Genomic DNA, 25,463 nt, shown 5'->3' with positions numbered 1-25,463 from the left:
TTAAAATATGCTTTTTCACAATATCATAATCAAGTGCTTGCACAGCAGTTAAAGCTGTATAAACTTGTTGTGCTTTACCTTTAATTACACTCTGTAACAACACTGACCATTTATCTTTCGGCCACTCTGAAATCTGAGCAATCGTTTCAAAATGTTGGAAATATCTTTCCACTTCTGTTTCACTAAATGGAGGGACCAATTCAATTTCTTGACTAGCAACAAATGGTTTTCTAGAACCAGAAGACTGATTCCCAGACCTTAATTCCGTCATCGCTTTTTCAAATTCCCTTTTTTCTTATCAGCTTCTAACCTACAACGCTCCAATTCTGCTTTACTTTGTTCCAACTTCATTTGTTTGATTAGCAACTGCATCTCTATATTACTTATTGGAAATGATTCTAAAATCGATTCATCAAAATCACCCGAATCCACATAATGTGACGCGATTTTTCTCTGTATTAGAGCCTTTGATGTAATCTTCAAAATACCTTTAAGTTGCAATCTACTAGCTATCTCAGACACCTCAGTTATTTTCGCCTTCGCTAACAACTCCGCGCCTGGCGAAGCCAGAAACTCATCAATATTCATTGTTGCCGAATACCACTCACAAGCTAATCAAACAAAAGAATCAAGTATTCCTCTTTTCCGAAACACCGATTCAAAATTTAACAAGCACTTAAACTCAAATGATCTATCTCGGACGAGCCCCCATATTTATGTTATGGATTCAAGCAACAATAAATATATGGGTGAGGCAGGGGTTTTTATAACAAATAACACGTTTATTAAACACTGAAAACAAACCCCCCAAAAGTAAACAAATCACTAACGTAACCGGAAATCAGCTGCTGTGCGGCAGCTTAAACAGTTCTTAAAGCAATGAAGGATAAACAGTTCTTAAAGCGATGTATTGCAAAAGTTCAAAATGCTTACAGTCCATTAAAGGGAGAGACTTTTTAAACGATTTAAATTCTCTTTCACGTCATCTTGTTGCAATTCCAAATCAAACTTTTCCCACAAAGAATTTACGAAGGTGAAATGTAACGGCTTAAAGACACTGACCTTTCCTTTACAAAACTATTCCCAATCCTTTCTGCTATTCACAGGGATTAACACGAGCACAGTCAATGAATTCCTTCCGAATAAGGATCAAACAAGGTCAAACCTGTTTCACCGTCGAAATCGACTTCCCTCGATATTTTAACTCCCGAACTCCGATCTTCACTCTCCACTGATTCTCAACTAGCAGTATTATACAGAAACTGCTGGCAATGACCTTGTAATCTTTAGGCATTAAATAAAACCTCATCTTTCAACTAAACTGCGTCATGATATTAAATCACGCAGTGGCATGAAGTCAACATGGCAAATCCAGCCACGAACTGCCCCTCCTCACAGGGAGGGGTCCTCCTTTTATACCCTGTAAAAAAAAACCTGTCACATGACCTGTACTGATGGGAAAATGACGTCACTCCACCATCACAAGACCATTACCTCAAGTCCAGTATAGCTTCAACACCTGTCACGTGACAAGTACACCACTGTCACATGTCACGGGTACGTAACACTAGTCTCGAAACGACTTACCAACTGCGTGTCGTTATTTCAGCACTGTGTGTAGCACATCGCTACATTGGTGACCCCGATGGTCCAAACGGGACTTGGACCAAAGGTGACCGACTCCTCATCTGTTCACGCAGTTTCGCTTGGTTTAGCCAAGCGGAAGCCCAGTTCCAGATTCAGCAGACATTCTCTGATTCCATGGCATTACTACCACGTGGTGAGCGCCCTTGACCAGGAGACGGCCGCCCAGGTTGCGGATTTCATACAGTCGCCCCTGGAAGAAGGCAAATATGAAGCATTCAAAGCGCTGCTCATTGGGACCTTTGGCCTCTCATGGGGTGAGCGGGGTGCCCGTCTGCTTCACCTGAACAGTTTGGGAGACAGACTGCCATCAGCATTGATGAACGAGATGCTGTCCCTGGCTGACGGACACAAGCCCTGCCTCATGTTTGAGCAAGCGTTCCTAGAGCAGCTGCCCAAGGACATACATCTGCTGCTGGCCGACGCAGATTTCAGCAACCCCCGGAAGGTGGCAGCCCGGGCAGACGTGCTGTGGAAAGCCAAGAGGGAGAGAATGGGGTCCGTCAGTCAGATTACCAGGCCACGCGCCCAACAGCAGACCAGACCAGGCCCGGTAGAGGGGCGCACACAACACAAAGGCAGGAGTGAGGAGGCCTGTGAACAGTGGTGTTTCTACCACCAGCAGCGGGGCACAAGAGCCCGCTGTTGTTGCCCACCCTGCAAGGGCCAGGGCCAGCTGCCGCTAAAGACTATGGCGGCTGGCCACTGGGACAGCCTCCTGTACGTCTGGGACAAACAGTCGGTACGCCACTTCTTGGTCGACACTGGAGTGGAGATCAGCGTCTTGCCCCCAACGGGGTACAACACCTGCAACAGGAAGCCAAGACCCACCCTGAGGGCCGCAAACGGCAGCACAATATGAACCTACGGCACCCGCACAGTGCAGCTGCAGTTCAGTGCCAGCCGGTTCACGTGGGACTTCACACTGGCCGCCGTGGCCCAACCACTCCTGGGGGCAGACTTCTTGCGAGCTCACAGCCTGCTGGTCGACTTGCAAGGGAAAAGACTAGTACATGCGGAAACTTTCCAGACGTTCTCCCTGGGTGAAGCCAAGTTGCCGGCCCCACACCTGGACTCCATCACGCTGTCGGACAACAAATTCACCAGAATCCTGGCGGACCTTCCATCGATTCTGGCACCGCAGTTCAAGGCAGCCATGCCCAGACGCGGGGTACAGCGCCACATTCCGACCCAGGGACCACCCCTCCACGCCCGCGCACGAAGGCTCCCCCCGGAAAAGCTCCGCCTGGCGAAGGAGGAGTTCAAGAGGATGGAGGAATTGGGGATCGTATGGAGGTCCGACAGCCCATGGGCCTCCCCACTGCACATGGTCCCCAAAGCAGCCGGGAGTTGGAGACCATGCGGCGACTACCGCAGACTGAACGAGGCTACCACTCCAGACCGCTACCCCGTGCTGCAGATACAGGACTTTGCAGCAAACCTGCATGGGGCAAGAATCTTTTCCAAAGTAGACCTCGTCCGGGGATACCATCAAATCCCGGTGCACCCTGAAGACATCCCCAAAACAGCACTCATCACCCCGTTCAGCCTGTTCAAGTTCCACCAAATGCCATTCAGCCTGAAGAATGCCGCACAAACATTTCAGCGGCTAATGGACGCGGTGGTTGGGACGTGACCTGGACTTTGCGTTCATCTATTTGGACGACATCCTCATAGCCAGCAGTTGTCGTCAGGAGTATCTGTCCCACCTCCGCCAGCTCTACTCCGGCCTGAGTGATTTCGGCCTCACGATCAACCCAGCCAAATGCCAGTTCAGTCTTGATACCATCGACTTCCTGGGCCACAGGATTACCAAAGTTGGGGCAACACCTCTGCCCGCCAAGGTAGACGCGATCCGCCACTTTGCCCGGCCCAACACAGTCAAAGGCCTGCAGGAGTTTGTTGGTATGGTGAACTTCAACCACCGTTTCCTCCCCTCAGCAGCCCGTATCAGTCGCCCTTTGTGCACCCTGATGTCAGGTAAAGGCAAGGACATTACTTTGGACGAGGAGGCCGTGGCCACTTTCATTAAAGCCAAGGAAGCCTTGGCAGATGCCATGATGCTGGTGCACCCCAGAACGGATGTTCCGACTGCCCTCACGGTGGATGCATCCGACACAGCAGTCAGTGGGGTGCTGGAGCAGCTCATCGAGGGGCGCAGGCAACCCCTGGCTTTCTTCAGCAAGCACCTACGACCGCCCAAACTCAAGTACAGTGCTTTCGACCAGGAGCTGTTGGCACTGTACCTGGCAATCCGGCATTTCAGGTACTTCTTAGAAGGCAGGCCGTTCACCGCGTTCACGGACCACAAACCGTTGACCTTCACATTCACGAAGGTGTCCAATCTCTGGTCGGCTCGCCAGCAGCGACATCTGTCCTACATCTCCGAGTACACAACGGACATCCAACATGTCTCGGGAAAGGACAATGTCGTGGCGGACGCACTGATTAGACCAGCTGTCCAGGCACTGTCCCTGGGGGTGGATTACGCAGCACTGGCAGAGGCGCAGCAGGCAGACGACGAGATGCCCAGCTACAGGACCGCAGTGTCGGGTTTGCAGCTGCAGGACTTTCTTGTAGGCCCAGGTGATAGGACTCTCCTGTGTGACGTGGCTACCGGCCAAACTCGCCCCATCGTCCCGGCAGCCTGGAGGCGGCGTGTTTTCGACTCCATACACGGTTTGGTGCACCCATCTATCAGGATAACTGTCCGGCTGGTCTCCAGCAAGTTCACATGGCACGGACTTCGCAAGCAGGTCAGTGAATGGGCCAGAACGTGCGCGCAGTGTCAAACAGCCAAGGTGCAGCGGCACACTAAAGCCCCACTGCAGCAGTTCAAACCCACCCACAGGAGGTTCGACCATATTCATGTGGATATTGTGGGCCCCCTACCAGTGTCCCGAGGAGCGCGGTACCTCCTAACTATGGTAGACCGGTTCACAAGGTGGCCAGAGGCGGTCCCGCTCACCGATACATCTGCCGATTCCTGTGCCCGAGCACTAATCGCAACCTGGGTAGCACGCTTCAGGGTACCGTCCCACATTACCTCCGACAGAGGTGCCCAGTTCACCTCCAGCTTGTGGTCAGCTGTGGCCAGCCTTTTGGGAATGCAGCTACACCACACCACTGCCTACCACCCACAGTCGAACGGACTAGTGGAACACTTCCACCGTCACTTGAAGTCGGCTCTCATGGCCCGCCGAAGAGGACCTAACTGGGTGGACGAGCTTCCCTGGGTCCTGCTTGGAATTCGCACAGCGCCCAAAGAGGATCTGCATGCTTCGTCGGCCAAGTTGGTGTACAGCACGCCCCTGGCCGTCCTGGGAGAGTTCATACCAGCCCCAAGGGAGCAAGAGGAAGAACACACAACAGTCCTGGACAGGCTACGTGAAAGGCTCGGCAACCTGGCCCCCGTACCAACTTCACAGCATGGAACAACCCCGACCCATGTACCCAAAGACCTGCAGAACTGTAAGTTTGTGTTTGTACGAAGGGGCAGACACCGGGCACCGCTACAGCGGCCGTACGAGGGGCCATTCAAGGCGATCAACAACGGGTCCACGTACATTCTGAACACTGGGGGAAAAGAGGAGGTTTTCAAGGTGGACCGACTCAAACCAGCCCATGTGGACTTGGCGCAGCCGGTCGAGGTTCAGGCACCGCGGCACAGAAGCAGTCCTCCCAAACAGAGGCTGATCCAGACTGTGGACATTGGGGTGTGTATTGCCAGTTCTGGGGGGATGGGTTATGTGGCGACCCACTTACTGCGCAGGCGAACCGGCTCACAAATAGCCAGCGCGTGGGGGGAGACTTTGGTAATGCACCTCTGACGTCATTTCCACCCAGAGAGGGCAGGCACTAGGGATTAAATGCCAGCGCCGCGAAGTTTGAATAAACTATTCTCGAAATGACTTACTGACTGCATGTCGTTATTTCAGCGCTGTGTGTAGCACATCGCTACAATACATTATAAATATTATTTCATACACATGGAATACGCATTTAAGAAGCATTTAGATATGCACTGGATTATCCAAGGCATAGGAAGGTTTGATTCTAATTAGTGTAAATGGGATTATTGTTAGGTGCAATAGGCACCTCCAGCATGATAGGCCTAAGGACCCATATCAATGCTGGCTAACTCATAGACTCTCTGATGTGGGTCAGAAACCACTGAGATTATTGGAACCTAGAATATGGATAAAGCCCTTTCAGGTTAGTGACAGTTTGCAGTGAAAGGAGAAGTTGAGCATGGGCTGTGAGTGGAAGAAAAGGAGATAAAAAAGGAGCACAGATAAGGTGTGGATTTCTGGGCAACTAGAGGTATCGAAGGATAGAATGGCTATGAGAGAAGGCAGTAGCAGGGATAAGGACAGGAGAGTTCTACCTAAAAAGTAAAATACTGAAAGCAAAATCCTTCTGTAAACAGATAGACGCATTTGTCACCATGACGCATTAGATTTGCAGGGTGGCCTTTATGTATTTCAAAAGCAAATCTGATTCTTTAGTTATGTAGGTAGTTTGCTTCATTTACCAGCCTAGAATATCCAGAGGAGCTTTTACCTGTGACCAAGACCAATCAGCATTTGAGATTCATTATCAAGAACAAATTAAAGTAATGCACTGGCAAGCGTCAGAGTGGACAGAGTCTGAGTGGAGGTTTTGAGACTTCAGTTGGAGAAAGCAAAATCAAAACACTGTAGTTAGAGGGTTTTTATCCCCATGTTCTTTACGTTTGCTCAGTTAGGACAGTAGGAATGCCAGGCAAGACAGTGAAATGCTCCTTTTGCGGGATGTAGGAAGGCACGGAAACCTCCAGTGTCCCTGACAGCTACACTTGTAGGAAGTGCATGCAGCTGCAGCTTCTAACAAACCGTATTAAGGAGCTGGAGCTGGAACTGGATAAACTCCAGATCACTCGGGAGGCTGAAGTGGTGACAGATAGAAAGGCAGTTACACCCGAAGTGCAGGACACAGGAAACTAGGTTACAGTCAATAAAGGGAAAGGGTTTAAGGAGCCAGTGCAGAGTACCCCTGTGGCCATCCGCCTCAACAACAGGATACTGTTGGGGGGAATGACCTAGCAGAGGAAAGTCACAGCAGTTGGGTCTCTAGCACTGAGTCCGGCTCTGTGACTCAGAAGGGAAGTGGGTGGGGGGAGAAGATGTTTGCTGTGGTGATAGGGGAATTCATTAGTTAGGTGAACAGAAAGGGGATTCTGTGGGCAAGGATGAGATTCCCAGATGTATGTTGCATCCCGGGTACCAGAGTCCGGGACAACTCAGATCGAGTCCTCAGCTTTCTCAAGTGGGAAGGCAAGTAGCCAGAGGTCGTGGTCCATGTACCAATGACATGGGTAGGCTGAGTGACAAGGTTCTACAAAGGGAGTTCAGGAGGTTAGATGCTAAGTTGAAGAGCAAGACCTCCAGGGTTGTGATCACAGGATTGCTACCCATGTCATGTGCTAGTGAGGCCAGAACTAGGAAGTTTATACAGTTTAACACATGACTAAGAAGCTGGTGTAGGAAGGAAGGCATAAGATTTTTGCATCATTGAGAAGTCTTCCAGAGAAGGTGGGACCTGTACGGAAGAGGTGGTTTTCACCTGAACTGGAGTGAGTCTAATATTCTAGTGGTAAGGTTTGTTAATGTGGCATGGTGGAGTTTAAACTAGAGTTGCAGGGGAATGGGAACCAGAGTGCCAGAAGAGTTAGTGGAATGGTTGTGAAGACGGATGTTGGTAAGACCTTAGACAAAGTCAGGAATCAAAAGGGTTGAGCATGGTGTGACTAGTGTCCTGAGCTGCGTATATTCCAATGCAAGAAGTATCATAGGAAAGGTGGATGAGCTCAGGGCCTGGATCAACAACTGGTATTATGATTTTGTAACCATTAGTAAGACTTAGTTGTAGGAGGGGCAGGACTGGCAGCTCAATATTCCCAGTTCCCTTTGTTATAAGTGTAACAGAGTGGGAGAGATCTAAAGAGGAGGGGTAGTGTTGCTAGTCACAGAAAATGTCACAGCAGTGCTCCATCAGGATAGACTGGAGAACTCATCCAGGCATTATTACTTTATTACTTTATTACTTTATTGTTGCTGAACAATTAATACTAGAGTGTACAATTATCACAGCAATATTTGATTCTGTGCTTCGTGCTCCCTGGAGTACAAATCAATAGTAAATATAATAAAAATTTAAATGATATATCATAAATAGAATCTAGAAAAGGGAGAGTAAGGTAGTGCAAAAAAAACCGAGAGACAGGTCCAGATATTTGGTAGGTACGGCCCGGATCCGGGCCAGGATCCATTCAGCAGTCTTATCACAGTTGGAAAGAAGCTGTTCCCAAATCTGGCTGTACGAGTCTTCAAACTCCTGAACCTTCTGCAGGAGGGAAAAGGGACAAAAAGTGTGTTGGCTGGGTGGGTCGTGTCCTTGATTATCCTGGCAGCACTGCTCCGACAGCGTGCGGTGTAAAGTGAGTCGAAGGTTTGTGTGATGTGCTGGGCTGTGTTCACAATCTTCTGCAGCTTCTTCCGGTCTTAGACAGGACAGCTTGCATAGCAGGAAGTTATGAGAAATAACTGAGAATTAAGAAGGGTAACCTTGTTAATGGGACTGTATTACAGACCACCCAAGTCCTAGGGACTTAGAGGAGAGATTGCAGACTGTTGCAAGAAACATAAGGTTGTTATAGTAGATTATTTTAATTTTCCACATATTTTTGAATGAATGGAATTTATTTATTTCGGTCAGTACAAACTTAACAAAAAGCATCATTTTACAACGATGATTTCATAGGTCAAAATTACAACAAAACATATAGATATTGATTGGGACTCTCTTACAGTCAAAGGATTAGATGGGATAGAATTTGTCAAAAGCTTCTTTAATGAGAGAGTGTGCCATACTGGATCTGCTATTAGGCAATTGAGACAAGGCAAGTGACAGAATTTTGTATAGAAGAACAATTTGCATCTTGTGAGCACAATGGCATTAGGTTTAAAGTAAATATGCAAAGACATAGGTCTGGTCCTTGAGTTGAGATTCTAAATTGGAGAAAGGCCAATTTTGATGGCATCAGAAGTGATCTTGCAAACGTAGATTGGGACAGGCTGCTTTCCAGCAAAGCTGTACCTGGTAAGTGGGAGGCCTACAAAAACATTTTGGGAGTACAAAGCTTGTATGTGTCTGTCAGAATAAATCTAACGATAACAAGTGTAGGGAACCTTGGTTTTCAAGAGACATTGAGGCCCTGATTAAATGAAAATAGGAGGTGCATAACAGGTATAGGCAGGTAGGAGCAAATGAGATTCTAATGCAGTATAAGAAATGCAAGAGAACCCTTGAACCATAAGAGAACAAATGCAAGTAAGAAATTAGGAGGGCTAAAAGAAGGCATGAAGTTGGGTGAAGGAGGATCCTGTAGAATTCTATGAATATGTTGAGAGCAAGAAGATTACAAGGGACAAATTTTATCCTCTAGAACGGGGGTCGGCAACCTGCGGCTCCCGAGCCATTTGTGGCTCTTTCACCTCTGTGCTGCGGCTCCCTGTTGCTTTGGGAAATAATTGGTCAGTATTTAATTAAAATGTATTTTATGTTAGTTTGTTAGCTTTTGAAATGTAATTCTAAATTTGAAGATTATGGTGATCTTGTACAATCTAAGTGTGGCGACACATTTCCTCACAATTAGCCAGCATTCCGGCTAAGGGAGATAGCCTACGGGGGTTTGTGAGTACGCGTCTTTTGCAGCATCTGCGTCCATGGGGGCTGGGTTGAGGGAGGCTTAAAAGCAAGGCTGTTTAGTTCGAATAAAGTTACCTTTGACTGCAGTCTTTATTTTAGCGCTGCGTGTAGCGCTACACCGCTACAACGTGTTTTTTATCGCTATTAATATACATCACCACTGCCAATGCCTGACACCCGCCAGTGCGCGCTTTCTTTTAATTCTTCGATCCAAGGTAGGCTACCTATGTAGTAACCTTCAACCCAACGTCTTTTTTTCGGAGTTCAAAATGTTTTTGTTGCATGCAGAAATGTAATTTCGTTTTCTCTGCAGGAGTTCATCAATTTCAAAAATGCAACACATTATAGTTTGTTTATACATAGCATAAAGGCAAAAAAACCCCGTTGTATGCAGTGTTATTTCATTTTGTGGCTCCCAGTGTTTTCTTTTCTGTGGGAAATGGGTCCATATTGGCTCTTTTAGTGGTAAACGTTGCCGACCCCTGCTCTAGAAGATCAGAATGGTAATCTATGTGTGGAGCCAAAAGGGATGGGGGAGATCTTAAATAAATTACTTGCATCTGTATTTACTCAGGAGACTGACACAGACTCTATAGAAGTGAGGCAAAGTGGCATCAATTTCATGGACCCAGTACAGATTACAGAGGAGGAGGTGTTTACTGTCCTGAGGCAAATCAGGGTGGGTAAGTCCCCAGGGCCTGAAAAGGTGTTCCCTCGGATCCTATGGGAGGCAAGTGCAGAAATTGCTAGGGCCCTAGCAGAGGTATTAAAGTCATCCTTAGTGACAGGAGAGGTACCAGAGGAATTGAGGATAGCCAATGTTGTTCCGCTGTTTAAGAAAGGCTCTAAACATAAACCAGGAAATTATAGGGCAGTGAGTCTGACGTCAGTTGTTGAAAAGTTATTGGAAGGCATTCTAAGGGACCGAATATTTAATTATTTGGATAGACGTGGACTGATTAGGATAATCAGCATGGCTTTGTGCATGGTAGGTCATGCCTAACTAATCTTGTGACTAGCAGTGTGCTGCAAGGATCATTGCTGGTTCCATTGCTGTTTGTCAACTATATCAATGACCTGGATGATAATTGTTAACTGGATCAGCAAATTTCTGGATGCCACAAATATTGGGGGTGTCATGGACAGCAGGGAAGGCTTGCAGAGCTGGAAAAATGGACTGAAAAATGACAGATGCAATTTAATGCGTTCAACCCCATCGTACCCCAGAAACTGGTGGGGAAATTGTCCTTGTTGGGTCTGAACACCTCCCTCGGCAATTGGATACTGGATACAGTAAGGCTGCAGTCAGTTCTTGTGGGCAGCAGTGTCTCTCATCCCATTACGCTGAGCTCTGGCACTCCCCAAGGCTGTGTGCTCAGCCCACTGCTGCTCACACTGCTGACGTGTGTCTGTGTTGCAGGAACCAGATCAAAATGCTGTTGCAGATGACACAACAGTGGTTGATCTGATAAAGAACGATGATGAGACAGAGAATAGAGAGATGTGCAATGGCTGGTGGATTGGTGTGAGATTGGTCTAAGCCTTAATGTGGAGACGACAAAGGAAATCATTATGGACTTCAGAAAGGTGCAGACAAACCATCCCCCTCTGCGAATACGTGGCTGCTCCATAGAGAAAGTTCAGTACACCAAGTTCCTAGGGGTTCACATCACGATGACCTCACCTGGTCCTTGGTATCACCTCCCTGAACAAGAAGGCAATCTTCTTGAAAAGATTGAGGCAAGCAAAGCTCCCACCTCCCATCTTAACTGCATTTTACAGGAGCACCACTGAGAGCATCCTGACAAGTTTCATCTGCATCTGGTATGGGAGCAGTCGAGCATCGGACCAGAAGCCCTGACAACGGACAGTGAGGACAGCTGAGAGGATTATAGGCGTGTCTCTACCATCCATTGGGGACATTTATCAGGAGTGCTGCATACACAAGGTCCTTAGTATTATTAAGGATCCTCCCCATCCATCCAGCATCCTCTTTGACTTTTTGCCATCAGGCAGAAGACTATGATGCATAAAAGCAAGAGCGGTCAGGATGAGAAACAGTTTCTTCCCCCAGACCATTAGGCATCAAAACTCCCAACCACATCATATTCGAAGTGTCACTGGTTAATCTGTTCCGTACCTTACAATATTTAATATTAATGCATTTTAGTTTGTTATTTATATGTGATTCATTTGTAGATTTTATCCTTGTTATCTTGTGTTATGTGCTTCACACCCTGGTTCGAAGGAACTTTGTCTCGTTTCTATATACATTATATATGCTATATACATGTATGTAATTAAATGCAATAAACTTCACTTGACTTGACAAGTGCGACATGTTGCACTTTGGTGGGAAAACCAGGGTAGGTCTTACACAGTGAACGGTAGAGGACTGAGGGATCTGGTAGAACAAAGAGACCTGGGAATACAGGTCCATGATTTGTTGATAGTGGGATCACAGGTCGTAAAGAAAGCTTTTAACTCACGGGGCTTCATAAATCAATGTATTGAGTACAGGAGTTGAGAAGTTAAGCTGAAGCTGTATAAGATATTAGTGAGGCCTAATTTGGTGTATTGTATTCAGTTTTGGTCACTTACCCACAGTAAAGATATAAATAAGATTGATAAATAAGAAGGAGTACATAGAAAATTTACAAGGATGTTGCTAGGTTTGGAAGACCTGATATTATTTGGAAAGATTGAATAAGTTAGGACTTTATTCCTTGCAGCATAGAAGATTGAGAGAACATTTGATAGAGGTATACAAAACATTGAGGGGTATAGATAGGGTAAATGCAAGCAGGCTTTTTCCACTGAGATTGAGTGGGACTACAATCAGAGGTCATGGGTTAACAGTGAAAGGTAAACAATTTAAGGGGAACATAGGGGAAACTTCTTCACTTAGAAGGTCATGAGAGAGTGGAATGAGGTGCATGTGAGCTTGATTTCAATGTTTAAGAAAAGTTTGTTTAGGTACATGGATAGTAGGGGTATGGTCCCAGTACAGGTCGATTGGAGTAGGCAGTTTAAATGGTTCAGTATGGACTAGATGGGCCAAAGGGCCTGTTTCTGTGCTATGCTTCTTTATGATTCTTAAGAATTTTAGATCACTGCATGCCCAATGGGTTCTATGTATGTGGTTATCACATGCACAGAGCACCCGGAGAAACACAGTCACCTCAGTCATATTTTAGATAAGTATGTCAATTCTGTCAATTTTAGTAGGAGGGGCTTATGAGAAATATAGGGTAGCCAGGAAGGAGTTAAAGAAAGGACTTAGGAGAGCTCGAAGGGGGCATGAGAAAGCCTTGGCATGTAAGATTAAGGAGAACCCAAGGCGTTCTATTCATATGTGAAGAATAGGAGGGTGACGAGAACACCTTTATCCGCTAAAGGATAAAGAGAGCAACATGTGCCTGGAAGCAGAGGAGGTTGGGGAGGTCCTAAGTGAATACTTTGCTTCAGTATTCACAAGTGAAAAGGATCTTGATCAGGATGAGGTCGAAGTAGGGCAGGCCTGTGTGCTGGACAATGTGGAGATTAAGGAAGAAGAAGTGCTGGATCTTCTTAAAAACATTAAGATTGATAAATCTCCAGGGCTGGATATGAAACACCCCAGGTTGTTGTGGGAATTGAGAGAAGAGATCGCAGGAGCATTAGCTATGATCTTTGAATCCTCTTTGGCTGCAAGGGAAGTGCCAGAGGACTGGAGAATGGCAAATGTAGTTACCTTGTTTAAAAAAGGTAATAGGGAGAAACCTGGGAACTCTAGACCGATGAGTCTTACGTCAGTGGTATGCAAACTTCTGGAAAGGATTCTTAAGGATAGGATCTACGAGCATTTGGAGAAGTACAGTCTACTCATGGATAGTCAACATGGCTTTGTGAAAGGAAGATCGTGTCTCATGAGCCTGATTGAGTTTTTTGAAGAGGTAACAAAAGAAATTGATGAGGGTGGGGCAGTGGATGTGGTCTACATGGACTTTAGCAAAGCATTTGACAAGGTCCCTCATGAGAGACTCATCCAGAAAGTCATGAGGCATGGGATAAGTGGAACCTTGGCTGTTTGGATAAAAAGTTGGCTTAAAGGAAGAAAGCAGAGGGTAGTTGTGGAAGGAACGTATTCTGCCTGAAGGTCGGTGAACAGTGGAGTGCCACAGGGATCTGTCCTGGGACTCCTGCTATTTATGATTTTTATTAATGACCTGGATGTAGAGGCGGAAGGATGGGTGAGTAAGTTTGCAGATGACATGAAGATTGGAGGAGTTGTGGATGGAGCTGTAAGTTGTTGAAGGTTACAAGAGGATATAGACAGGCTGCAAAGTAACTGACCATTAATCCTGTACTCAGTCTTCTGGTTTGTCCTTCCAAAATGCATCACCTCACACTTGCAATGCAACATTAAAGATGAAAAAGAAATTACCTAATTGTTATATTAATTGCATGTTCTTTCCTGAATTCTGCAGCGTTTGATAACAACATATACATACAAGAATATCGTAATGTTTGGTGGCTGTAGCGATGACTTCATGCTTGCAGTCAGAAAGTCGGCAGAAGGTGTATATGCAAAAGACAAAACAACACAAAAGCTCCTATTTGCATTGTCAAAGCCAAAGGTTTGTATATTAAATTTCCAAGCCAATTGTACAGAGAACCACTGTTGTGTTATGCACATCTAATATTCTGTAGTAATAAGTAATTATTCATTTGTAAAACAATTGAATCTAAAATAAAAACAAATTCTATTTATTCATCTCCATTACCTTATCAAATAAACCCAACATGTTTGACAGGTTATGAGAGTTACTTGTGGGTAGCCCTTGCTACTCTCATTTGAGTGCCATCTCCTGAGAGAAAGTTCATCAGTAAGTGTTGTGGAGATAATGTTGTGGATGGTTAGGCTGCAGTTTGTGCAATTAGTGAGCTACAAATTAATTGTGTGACTAGGTGAGTGGATTTCATTGAGTAGTTGAACTGATTTATTATGCTGGTTAGCAAATGTCTGAGATTGGCGAAGCAGTTATTGGGATAGGACATTTCAGAATTCATTTATTGACCAGTCATATGAAGTCATTGAACTTCATCCAGCACTGTATCCAGGCTCCGGATACCTGGGATTTAATGGTAATGTCATTGAATATCAAGGGTAGGTGATCAGTTTCACTCATGATAGTTATTCCCTGCCACGTGAGCCATTCCTGAATGTTGTCTGGATCTTGCTGCATGTATGCTCACATGGTCTGCCTAATTTTTAAATAGAGCAATGTATAATTATCGGGGAATATCCTCACCTTTTGCTCTATGATGGATATAAAGGAACTGATACAGTAGTTAATGATGGTTGAAACTAGCACATTATTCCCACAAACTTCTGTTTGTTAGAGTTAATGAACTGTAATGAAATAAGATTGGCAGTAACTTGGGCTGAGATAATTGACTTACAACAACCTCCACAGTCATCCTGTGTGAAGCATGGCTCCAAACATGGAACATTTTGCCTTTCATACCCAATTGACTTACATTTTTACCAAGGTATCTTAATATGGCAATCATTCATACTTCAGCTCTGAAATTAAATTGGTGAAATGGATATCTTTTCACTTTTAATGGGGTCTCCAAACATTATCCATAAACCTGGACACCCTTCTTTTCAATGTGCCACGAATTGTTTTTGCAGTTTAAACACAATTTCTCTATTTGCAATGGGTAAGCCAAAACGTGTGCCTTATGTGCATAGGGAACTATTTTACAGACTTTTGGTAAGTTTATCATCCCTAATTGGTTAAAAGCAAAAACAAAACAGCCAGCTATTTGTCACTTATTCATGTCAATATTTAAAACCACGTTAGAATTAAAGGCACTGTTTTGATACTAGTATTTTGAAAGTTGTAGCTAAAAGGTTTTACTCATTTTGAAAATAAATGTTGTCGTCAACTGAACTCATTAATTTCTGTCTTTATTTTTACAGATCCTAGAAATCACTTTGCTTATGGCCAGCTACATCAATAGTTTCCAATACCAGAAAGGAGCTGTTCACCACCTTTCACTTCCATCTTCACTTTCCGTGCAGACTGCAGGACATAAGTTAAAGGATATGGGAAGTCAACCTTTGCTTTCACAGACCAGGCCAACCAAAGGACCGACTTTGTTATAACTATGATGGTAATCAATCTGTTGATACTGTCTATACAGTACAATGTTAAAATGCACCTTTAGCAGTGTAAAACAAATATTCTAAAGTTTCTTGCACAAAAATTTAGCTGCCTCTGAAATTTTAATTAACATTGGGTAAAACCTTTAATTCCTTTAGAGTAAACATAGCATTAAAGAATTTGAACTACAAAACAGTTGTATATTTTTTCTCTGTTAAACAAGGCTCTTGCTCTCCTGGGTAGATGGCAATCAAACAAAGTGCCATGTTGCGTACATGGCCACTGAACAATAGTTACATTCTCAATTCTCAACTAAAATAACGAAGGGATCTGATCTATTTCAGTATCTGTGTTATGATTAAAACTATATTATTCATTTCTAGTTTATGGTGTAAATATTGAATGACTTTTTTCTTGGATGTCAAGTTATTTAAGTCAAATGTGACAGATTCTCTGTAGACAAATAACCACACTATGCCTTTTTTACAGATTTATTTTTTATCTTAGTTACCTTTTAAATCATATTTTAAATATTGGCATTTACATCTCTGGCCATAAAGTTTATCCCTGCTTAACAACAAATAAAATAAAAAGTGAAAATCATGTAATGTGCTTCTGCCCTCCCCCTCCCCACAACACATATAAAAATAATAAGAAACAAACAGGCATCACTAACCTAGAGTGGCACATTGGTGCAGCTGATAGTTACTACCTCACAGCTCAGACTTGATAGCAATCTCCAGTGGTGAAGAGTGTATGTTCTCCTTGACACCGTTTAGATTCTGGTTTCTTCCTACATTCCAAGAGTATATGAGTTGGTAGCTTAATTGGTCGCTCTAAATTGTCCGTGTGTGAGTGAGTGGTAGTATCTGGGGAAAGTTAATGCACATGTAGGGGGCATTAGTGTACACAGGTGCTTGATGTTTAGCATGGACTTGATGGATCATAAGTCCTGTTTCTGTGCTCTATGACTCTAATTATACTTAACTTCCAGCACAAAGGTACTAGGAAAATTTGAATGAATAAGGCAACCTAAAATGTTGTTGCCATAGATATTGCAAGCCATGAAAAAGATTCATCTTCTTTATCCTTCAGGGATGATCCTACTATTCGCCCAGCTTGGCATCCATTTATTTCTTAAATATTTCTGGATTTATTTCCTCTGCTGCTCTGTCTAGAAGATTTTCCATGTTAACTTTACATGAAGACTATCTTCCTGACATGAATATTGTTTGATGGTTTAATATTACCTTTATAGTGAAACAGTGCTGTAGATTACAATCATATGTCACTGTGGATATACTGCTGTATAGAGAAACATTGTGTCTACAACTTGAAATGCCTAAGTTCCTCCAGTCTTCCTGTCCAACTTCCAAGGTTCTTGGTTGCCCCAGTACCTAAGATTCCATCGTCAATTGGTAGCCAGTATTTAAGGAGTGGAGTTGGTTTAAGGAATACGTGTTGAGTGTGGCATTAATCAGTTGCATCCATTATCCTTCAGTCTTTTTCAATATTCTGCTTGATTTGATGATTAATGTGCTGCATGATTAAACATTACTTCTTTTATTCCTACACCATTTAATCATTTTCAACTTCACCACATGTAATATTAACAACATTCAGAAGTGTTTATAATTCCAAAAAGTTTTTTTTTTAATTATTTATTGTCTAAGAAATTCAGAGTCAAGGGCTAGATTACTAACAATTTGATTGTGTAATTCTAAGTGATCAATACAAAAAAGACAAATGGCGAAGCAGAACAAAACATCAAAATATGAAATGTAATAAATATTTGCCAAGTATTTCACAATATCATTCTAGTAAACTAGTCCTTCATTCATCTCTACATTTGATGATCTTGTTTCCTTATGTTTGTTTATTTACTTTTCCTAAGCTATGAAATCATCTTTGATCCTTCCAATTGGTCATCATACAGCTCCTCCCCAGCTCAGAGACACCCGACTTACATACCACCCATGTATGCAGTCATTTGGGAGACTCGTGTTATGGATCTGCCAGTTACTCAGGGGTTGCAGGCAGCCTGAGAACTCAGTTTGCACCCACATTTCTGATGTGAACTGTTTGTGTTACAAATAATTCACAGGAATAGAACCTGGGAGGACATCTGTACAAAAACAGGCAACTCCCCTGCAACAAAATCATCACTTTTTCTCCATAAATATCCACTGTCTTGATCATCTTTGCCTGGTGATATTAATTATTGTTTCCAAATGCCTAAAAAAGAAAATATTGGAATAAAAACAGAAAATGATCAGACAGCATTGACAAATGATCTCAGACCTGAAACTGTCAACTGTTTTTCTTTCGACAGAAGCTGTCTGACCTGCTGAGTGTTTTTTTTCCATTGTGTATCTATAGATTTCCAACAAATGCAACTTTTTTTGATTCCCCAAAGAAATATTAGTGCAGATTCAGTCCTTTTATTTTACCAGAGTTGTTTCTTTGAATATAATAGAAAGTACTGACCATAAGTAGCATGTCAAAATATATACTACAAATTAATTCACTGCAATAATTCAGATCATAGAACAGTAACCAAATTGTTGGAATTGAAGTGGAATCCTTTTCTAATGAATAAAAAAAAACTCGGCATAATGACAACATTAAACCACGTATTCTGGAACTTGTTTTTGGAGGCATCCTGCCAGTTGTCTGGCATTTTCTTTAATACAGTGCATTGTAAGATAGATTAACAACTGCAACCAATGTGCTCTGTGTTTTCTGATAACATTGCTCAAAGAGTTCCCTTTCTTGCACACAAAAGTGCAGCTGGCCCAATTCAAGAGGAAGAAGGAGCAAATGTAATTCTTCCAAATTTTCATTCCTGCACCTGTAGAATTGTTCTCATCATCCTACATTTAATTGCATGAAGGACCATCAGGATTTCTCTGGTATAAAATGTGATGCCAGATAAGTGATTGTACAGCACTGGTTTTCAGAAATTCATTCAAAACCATGCAGTACTTCTAAGTAAATATTTGAAGAATTCAAACAATTGAGTCCTACTTAGCACTTACCTGTATATTAAACCAACTTTGAATTCCAAACCCAAGAGATTCTGCAGATGCTGGAAGTCCAGAGGAACAGAGTTTAATACAAAATGTCTCACTTTGCATATAATAATAACTAGTCCATAAAGTAACCAAGTTTTGGATAGTTACTGTTGTAAATATCTTGTTATTAATAGAATGGAAGGTTTAATTTCAGTTATTTGTTTTTCTTTTTGTCATTCTCCTTTTTTCTATATTAGCATTTTCAGTGCTTTTAATATTAGTAGAGCTAATAGGACTTGATGTTTCAATCCCTATGATAAGTCAGCACTCTCGATGTTGGCGGTACGCTTGGAGTGGTGACAAGGAGGGTAGCTACCTCATCGGGGTTATCAGGTGGGCACCCTCCTTCTTTGACTTTTCGTTGATAAGCCCACGAAGTCTCCAGAGGGCTCAACAGTGCTACCTGGCATCCCAGACACACCCCCCTCAGTTCCGTACCCTCCTGTCTTCATCTTGCAGCCCAGTTGTTGTCTTTCCTTTTCATCCAAATCCAGTTCCTGTTTTCTTCTGCTGCATTTGACAAGGCCTTGATTGCTTGTTGGACTGAATAACCCCTCACCCCCATCTTCTTCAATAGACTCATCGTAGATGTAGCCACGAATCCCCTGCATCCCACTTCAGTACAGAGTACTTGGTCTTTTTCCTCTCATAAGCTTCTTCAACTCCATCTTCCCATGGTACTGTCAATTCCACAACATATGCCAGCTTGGCTGTTGTGGACCACAGGACCATGTCTGGCCAGAGTATCGTAGCTGCAAAATCGGGGGGAAACACGAGCTTTTTTCCCCCAAGTCCACGTCCATTTTCCAATCCCGAGCAACCTGCAGAACGCTTACTACTTTTAATGTTGTATGGTGCTCTGGAGGTTGGCCTGCTGATACAAATCCTGTGATGTGAACATTTCTTCCCGATGTTTGTGGGAGAACATTTGTGGTGATTCACCTCTGTTCCAAGTTTGATGCCAGCTGTCTGAGAACTTGGTTATGCTGCAAAGTATACTGGAGAAATTTGTTATGCCGCCAAGTATACCGCCCCTGGCTAAGGCTCGTGGTGCACCCTATTAAAATGTGCCTTAGTGATCCAGGTGCTTGACAAAGAGAGCAAGTGGGTTCTTCTCCCCACCAATGGCTCAGGCTCTGAGGTGTGGGTAGGAGGTCATATGTGGCTCTGATGACAAAGCTTAGCTGAGATCCCTCGATCTCCCAGATGTCACGCCAGCTGAGTTTCCTCTTTTCCAGGCTCTCCCAATTAGTCCATTGGCCCTGCTTGGCCATTGAGACGGCCCTGGCATGTCGCTCTGCCTCCTCCTGTCTTCTCACCTCCTCCACCACAAGCCCTCTCTTCTGCACTGATGTTACCTTTTGCCATTTAGGAGCCTTTTTGGACGAGCCCAAGCCCAGCTCTCCCAAGATGGACTTGGCCAACCACATCCCTGAAGTGAAGAGCAGACTTAGCACTCTGAACGGCTTCAGATGGGGTCCACTTCCTCCCTGTTGCCGCACAGGAGGGCTGCTGTTCGAATAATAGTATCTTCAGATTCAGTGAGGGTAATGACCAACCTTGCTTTGGTGCATTTGAATTCTTCCACAAGACTTGCAATTGGTAATTCTAATTTGCCGTTCCCGTACAGTCCAACAGGACTTAAGCATCGTGGAAGTCCAAGCCACTGTTTCACATGTGTGCTGATCACTCTTTTCCACCTTGTTGATGGGGATTTCGTACAATGTTAAAGGCCACTTGAGTCTTGGGAGTATGCCAAACTGGAAGCACCACAGCTTGAGTTTTCCTGGCAGCCAGGTCTTGCTGCTGCGAGCTATGTACATGATGGTATCCTTTTTGAGTTTTTTAAACTGCTCGGTGTCCTTGAGCTTAGCATCATACCATCGACCCAAGCTCTTCACTGGCATTTCTGACACAGTTGGGACAGTGTTCCGTCAATATGAAATCTTTGATCCGTGCCTTGTCCTTTGACAATGGAGATGCTTTTGCACTTCCTGGGCTTGATCTTCATCCTTGCCCATATGATGTTTTCATCAAGCTTTTCCAGAAGTCTTTTAGTGAAGGGGACAGTTGTCATCAGTATTGTTATATTGTCCATATAGGCTAATTAACTCAGTGCTCTTAATTTCCAATTAAGCAAATAAAATGCCCTTGGAATCTGAATACTGTTTGTGTATAAAATTGCAACTCATTGTACCATCCCTTCTCGATATTCATCCATTCTAGTTCCTCAGTCTAGCATAATTCTGCCTTACTGAAATATTCTCTGAGACTTTAAAGTCACTTTTTTGAACATAAAATAAATGCCAATTCTTCATCTGATCATACCTCCTAATTTCCCTTATCTGTTCTAAAACTAGAGCCCTGCCCAATCAATGCCAACAGATGAAAGGTACTTAGTCCATATTTCGTTTGGTACTGGGCTTCACTTGGTTTCTAGCCAAAATAAAAACAGGTTTTGTTTATTCTTTTTGTCCTGAAACATGATTAGATTAATAAATTTCAATAAAGTACTTAAGGATTCTTATTCCTGTTTTAGTAGCTCTTTTTATCATTGTCTAGCCCATCCATTGCATACTGTTGTAAAGGGGAATATTTTCTAACCACCAATCTGAGCTAGAAAAGCAGAACACTAGATGGAGTAAATCTGAAATAAAGTTAGAAAATGTTAGGCCTTGGTTAGGTGACATCTGCAGGATGAGAAACAGAATTAAAGGTTCAAGCTAATGATCTTCCTTCAGAACTGATGAAAGCACATCAATCTTAAACAGTAAGTGTTACTTTCTCCAGAGAGGCTAAGAATCTCATTGAGGAGTTAATTTAGTTCTCTTTATTATTGCATTCTAAGGTTAGGTTCAGTCTGTACCTCCATTATCAGCTGAGGATTATCTTGTTTACTCAGCATGGTTGAAACCTGAATGTTGTTACCTGAAAGAACAGTTGGCACCCTTACATGTATACAGAATTACTTATCTAACATTTAAATCTGAATATACCAACAACAGTAATTGCTGCAAACGCACTTAGACTAATTGTGTTATCAATTTCAAAGACAAGCATATTTTTAATCAAATCTCATTTAACAATGCTTTGGATATAACCTTCATTTCAAGTCAAGCAGGACTAATGTGAAATTCATTTTTCAGGTATCATGACTGGACTTCCAGTTCTAAATATGCACTACTTTCATAAAGGTGTATATCAATATTAAATGATGTAAATACATTATTAAATAATATACTATCTTTATTTGTTTCATATCTTGGTTCCAAACAAACTTGTTTTCTTCATTAAAAACTGTTCTTAATGTCTCTGTTATTTAAGAAGCCTCATCTGTTAAGTTCCAGAATTCTGGTTACTACAATAATTTGAAACTACAGAAGATTCTAACAACCTGTTGTGGTTGATAATAAAATTCTCTTAAGTTTAATGCTGGAATTTGTCCATTCCATTAATAAGTGTTATACTGTATGAATGCACTGAGTGCCAATAACCACACAATTAACTCTGTTATTTTACTTTTACTAATGTTACAAAGATAAAAATTCTGACCTTATTTCATTTTTATTGCAAATACATGACTCTTTGGGTTTGTGGTTTAACAGTAATGTTTCAATGTTCTTTTTTTCTTTCAATCAGATGGTACATTAAGAGGGACTTCCTCTTTTTTTCTAAATCTTTGATATAGGAGGATTTTAGAATATCAAAAATAATGCATAGTATATTGCGTTCAGCTTTTATATCATAATGTTCCGTGAAATATTACATGTCAGAATTCATATAACGTTAATTTCATTGTACCAGAATGCACCTGTTTATTTATATTATTACTACAAGTATTTATGTCATAGTTTAGTTATGTCACCATAAAAACTTGTTCATATTTCGCTTGACTTTTTCAATTTTATGGTAAAGTAGCAAAATAATTGTTTTAAAACTATTGCTATGAACAAATTTAATTCCATTATTAAATAGCGTGAGATGATCTGGAATACATCTCCACACAGTTGTATTTTCTTAGTACAAAGGCCTTTAAAACATTTTTAGTTTATATTCTATTTAATGCAGAAACTTAATGTACAATACCAATGTTCAATTATTTATATTACAATATATTTGAATGGAACTGATTATTTCACAGAGTTATTTAACATTTAATAAACAATGCACTGTTAACTTCAAACTGATTTGCATTTGTGTTTAAACATTATTACTTTAAAATATGCATATAGTCACGATTGAAAAAAGAATCACAGGCTCAAAACAAAATATACATAGTAGAGCATACATTCAGAGGCCTAATAAACTGGTCTTCTGATACTTTAGTGCATCCACTTCAAGATTCGCCGTGTTGTGCTTTCAGAGATCTTCTTTTGCACATCATTTGTAACACCTGGTTGAGTTTCTGTCACCTTCCTGTCAGCTTAAACCAGTCTAGCTATTCTCCTCTGATCTTGCCCACAGAACTACTGCTTACTGGATGTTCTTTGTTCTTCATACCATTCTCTGTAAACTTTGAAGACTGTTGTGCATGGAAATCCCAGGAGATCAGCCGTTTCTGAGATACTCAAACTACCCCATATGGTACCAACAATCATTCCATGATCAGGGTCACTTTGATAACATTTCTTACCCATTCTGACATTTGGTCTGAACAACAACTAAACCACTTGACCATTTCTGCATGCTTTCATGCATTATGTTGCTGCCATGTGATTGGCTGGTTAGAGATATATGCATGAACAAGCACTAATAAAGTGGTATTTAGTCATTTGTTCATATTTGGCCCTGTAAAGAATTGTGCAATTGCAATCTGTAAATTTGTTAAACTGTACACCTTCAAAGGACAACTCATTTGTCTATTTCAGTAGCCACTGATACTAAATCCAGCATTATTCCCTGTGCCAGAGGTTTCAAACTTAATGTCTTTTCAATAATTCTTCTTTTAGGCTTGCAACAAGCATTTAGCAAATTTTGGCCCCTAACATTTAAAATACAGCTGAAGGAATATTCCTTAAATCTTACTATTAATGTTGCGCATACGGTAAAATTCCAATACTTGAGAATTTAGTGGTGCCGGAATAACATATTTTTTGGACTATTGGATATGTTATTTCTATTAATTCTGTTACAAGAATCACTCCTTGTAATAATGATCAGAGAGGCGCAGAAAATCTGTATTTACTGGCAAGTAACTTTTATTGTTTCAACTAAAAAGCATGTGGGCTCACAAACTATCTACCTGCATGCACCCTACTAGAATCCCTGACCCTCCATGAACAGTCAATGAAGAGAAAAGGTATCACCTGGGAAAGGAACCTACACTGACCAGGGCATCCTTGTGGTCCCAATCTCCATATGTCCATGTGGTCCTCCTTATTCGTGATGGTTGGTCTCTGACTGCTGGAGAGTAATCACCTCTGCATATTTGGACCTCCTGAGTCTTATACTGTTCCTCAGCAATCGAACTGTTCGAGCTCCATCCCATTGGCTCGAGGTCACCTGACCTACCTGGGTTACCTTCTTACTGGTCATCGTACAGGACCAACATTGTTTCATGGTTCTGCCCATTCCAGCCTAGTGTATTTGAGTCTTTCAACTCTGACTGGTTCAAACCAGATAAATGAGGCAACCCAGACAGTGTCCAAAGCGGTTACGGATTCCTTCTTTGGTAGTTCTGGCATTTTACACAAGTAGCTACTCCTCTGAGAACGGTCTCAGATTTAGCAGGTCATTATCTGAAGTTCTTTGTCCACATTCAATTGCTCAGATTAGATTGTCCCAGAGTCAAGAATCAGTTCAGAGTCCACGACCTTTACATAACAAATAGCTACTTGTTTGAGAATGGTCTCGGGTTTAGCAGATCAATACCTGAAACTTCCCATGTCCACATTCCGTTGCTCTGATTAGATTATCCAAGAGCAAGAATCAGTTCAGAATCCACAAAATGGGGAGAAACAATTAATTTTATGGGACTGACTTTTGATTAGAAGTAGGCTTTACTCTGTTGCTTCTTCTTTCCAATTTGGTGGACCTCCACATAATTGACCTCTTTCACTGTCTCTACCAATTGTTGTACCCACTTTTCTGACACAATCCCAACGATTTTGGGTTCTGACAAATCTAATCATAACAACTCCCCCAATCTTCTCATATCCCTTCTGGTCATGAGTTTATAAGGGGTGTAACCAGTTGAAGATACCACTGTATTCCTTATTCTCATCAAGGCATAAGGCAAAACTATCTGCCATGTTGTTGCACCATTTTTGCAATCATAATTTTTAGTGTTCAATTCATCCTTTCCACAATTCCACTGGATTGTGGTCTATAGGGTATATGAAATCTCTGCTTGATCCCTAAAGGTGTCACGACATCTTGCATTATCTGGGCTGTGAAATGTGTGCCTTGATCCGATTCAATACATCGGGGTAGTCCCCAGCAAGTGAATATCCTTTCCAATAAGATTTTTAAGATTTCCAATAAGATCCTTTCCAATAACAAGGCAAACACAGCAGTGGCCTTTGCTGTGTTTGCCTTAGCCAGGAAAGCTTCCACCCACTTTGTAAAGGTATAGAACTGTAGAACACTACAGCAGAGAAACAGGCCTTTTGGCCCTTCTTGGCTGTGCCGAACCATTTTTCTGCCTAGTCCCACTGACCTGCACCTGGACCATATCCCTCCATACACCTCTCATCCGTGTACTCGTCCAAGTTTTTCTTAAATGTTAAAAGAGAGCCCACTTCATCTGGCAGCTCATTCCACACTCCCACCACTCTCTGTGTGAAGAAGCCCCCCCAATGTTCCCTTCAAACTTCTCCCCCTTCACCCTTAATCCTTAATC

The 25,463-nt window shown here is 42.5% G+C and overlaps 1 protein-coding gene across 1 annotated transcript in view; it reads left to right on the top strand.

Annotated features, from left to right (window-relative positions):
- Window positions 1-24,684, top strand: part of LOC132402764 (pleckstrin homology domain-containing family H member 2-like) — a 141,735-nt gene extending 117,051 nt beyond the window's left edge. The window contains exons 29-30 of the mRNA XM_059985751.1: window positions 13,863-14,012; window positions 15,365-24,684. Of these exons, the coding sequence (XP_059841734.1) occupies window positions 13,863-14,012; window positions 15,365-15,550 (336 nt within the window). The 3' untranslated portion in view covers window positions 15,551-24,684. The remainder of the gene's footprint in view (window positions 1-13,862; window positions 14,013-15,364) is intronic.
- The last annotated feature ends 779 nt before the right edge of the window (window positions 24,685-25,463 follow it).

This window comes from Hypanus sabinus, chromosome 12, assembly GCF_030144855.1.
Source record: "Hypanus sabinus isolate sHypSab1 chromosome 12, sHypSab1.hap1, whole genome shotgun sequence".
NCBI classification, from domain to species: Eukaryota; Metazoa; Chordata; class Chondrichthyes; order Myliobatiformes; family Dasyatidae; genus Hypanus; species Hypanus sabinus.
Note: the sequence above shows the minus strand (reverse complement) of the source record. Positions and strands in the feature narration are given on the sequence as shown.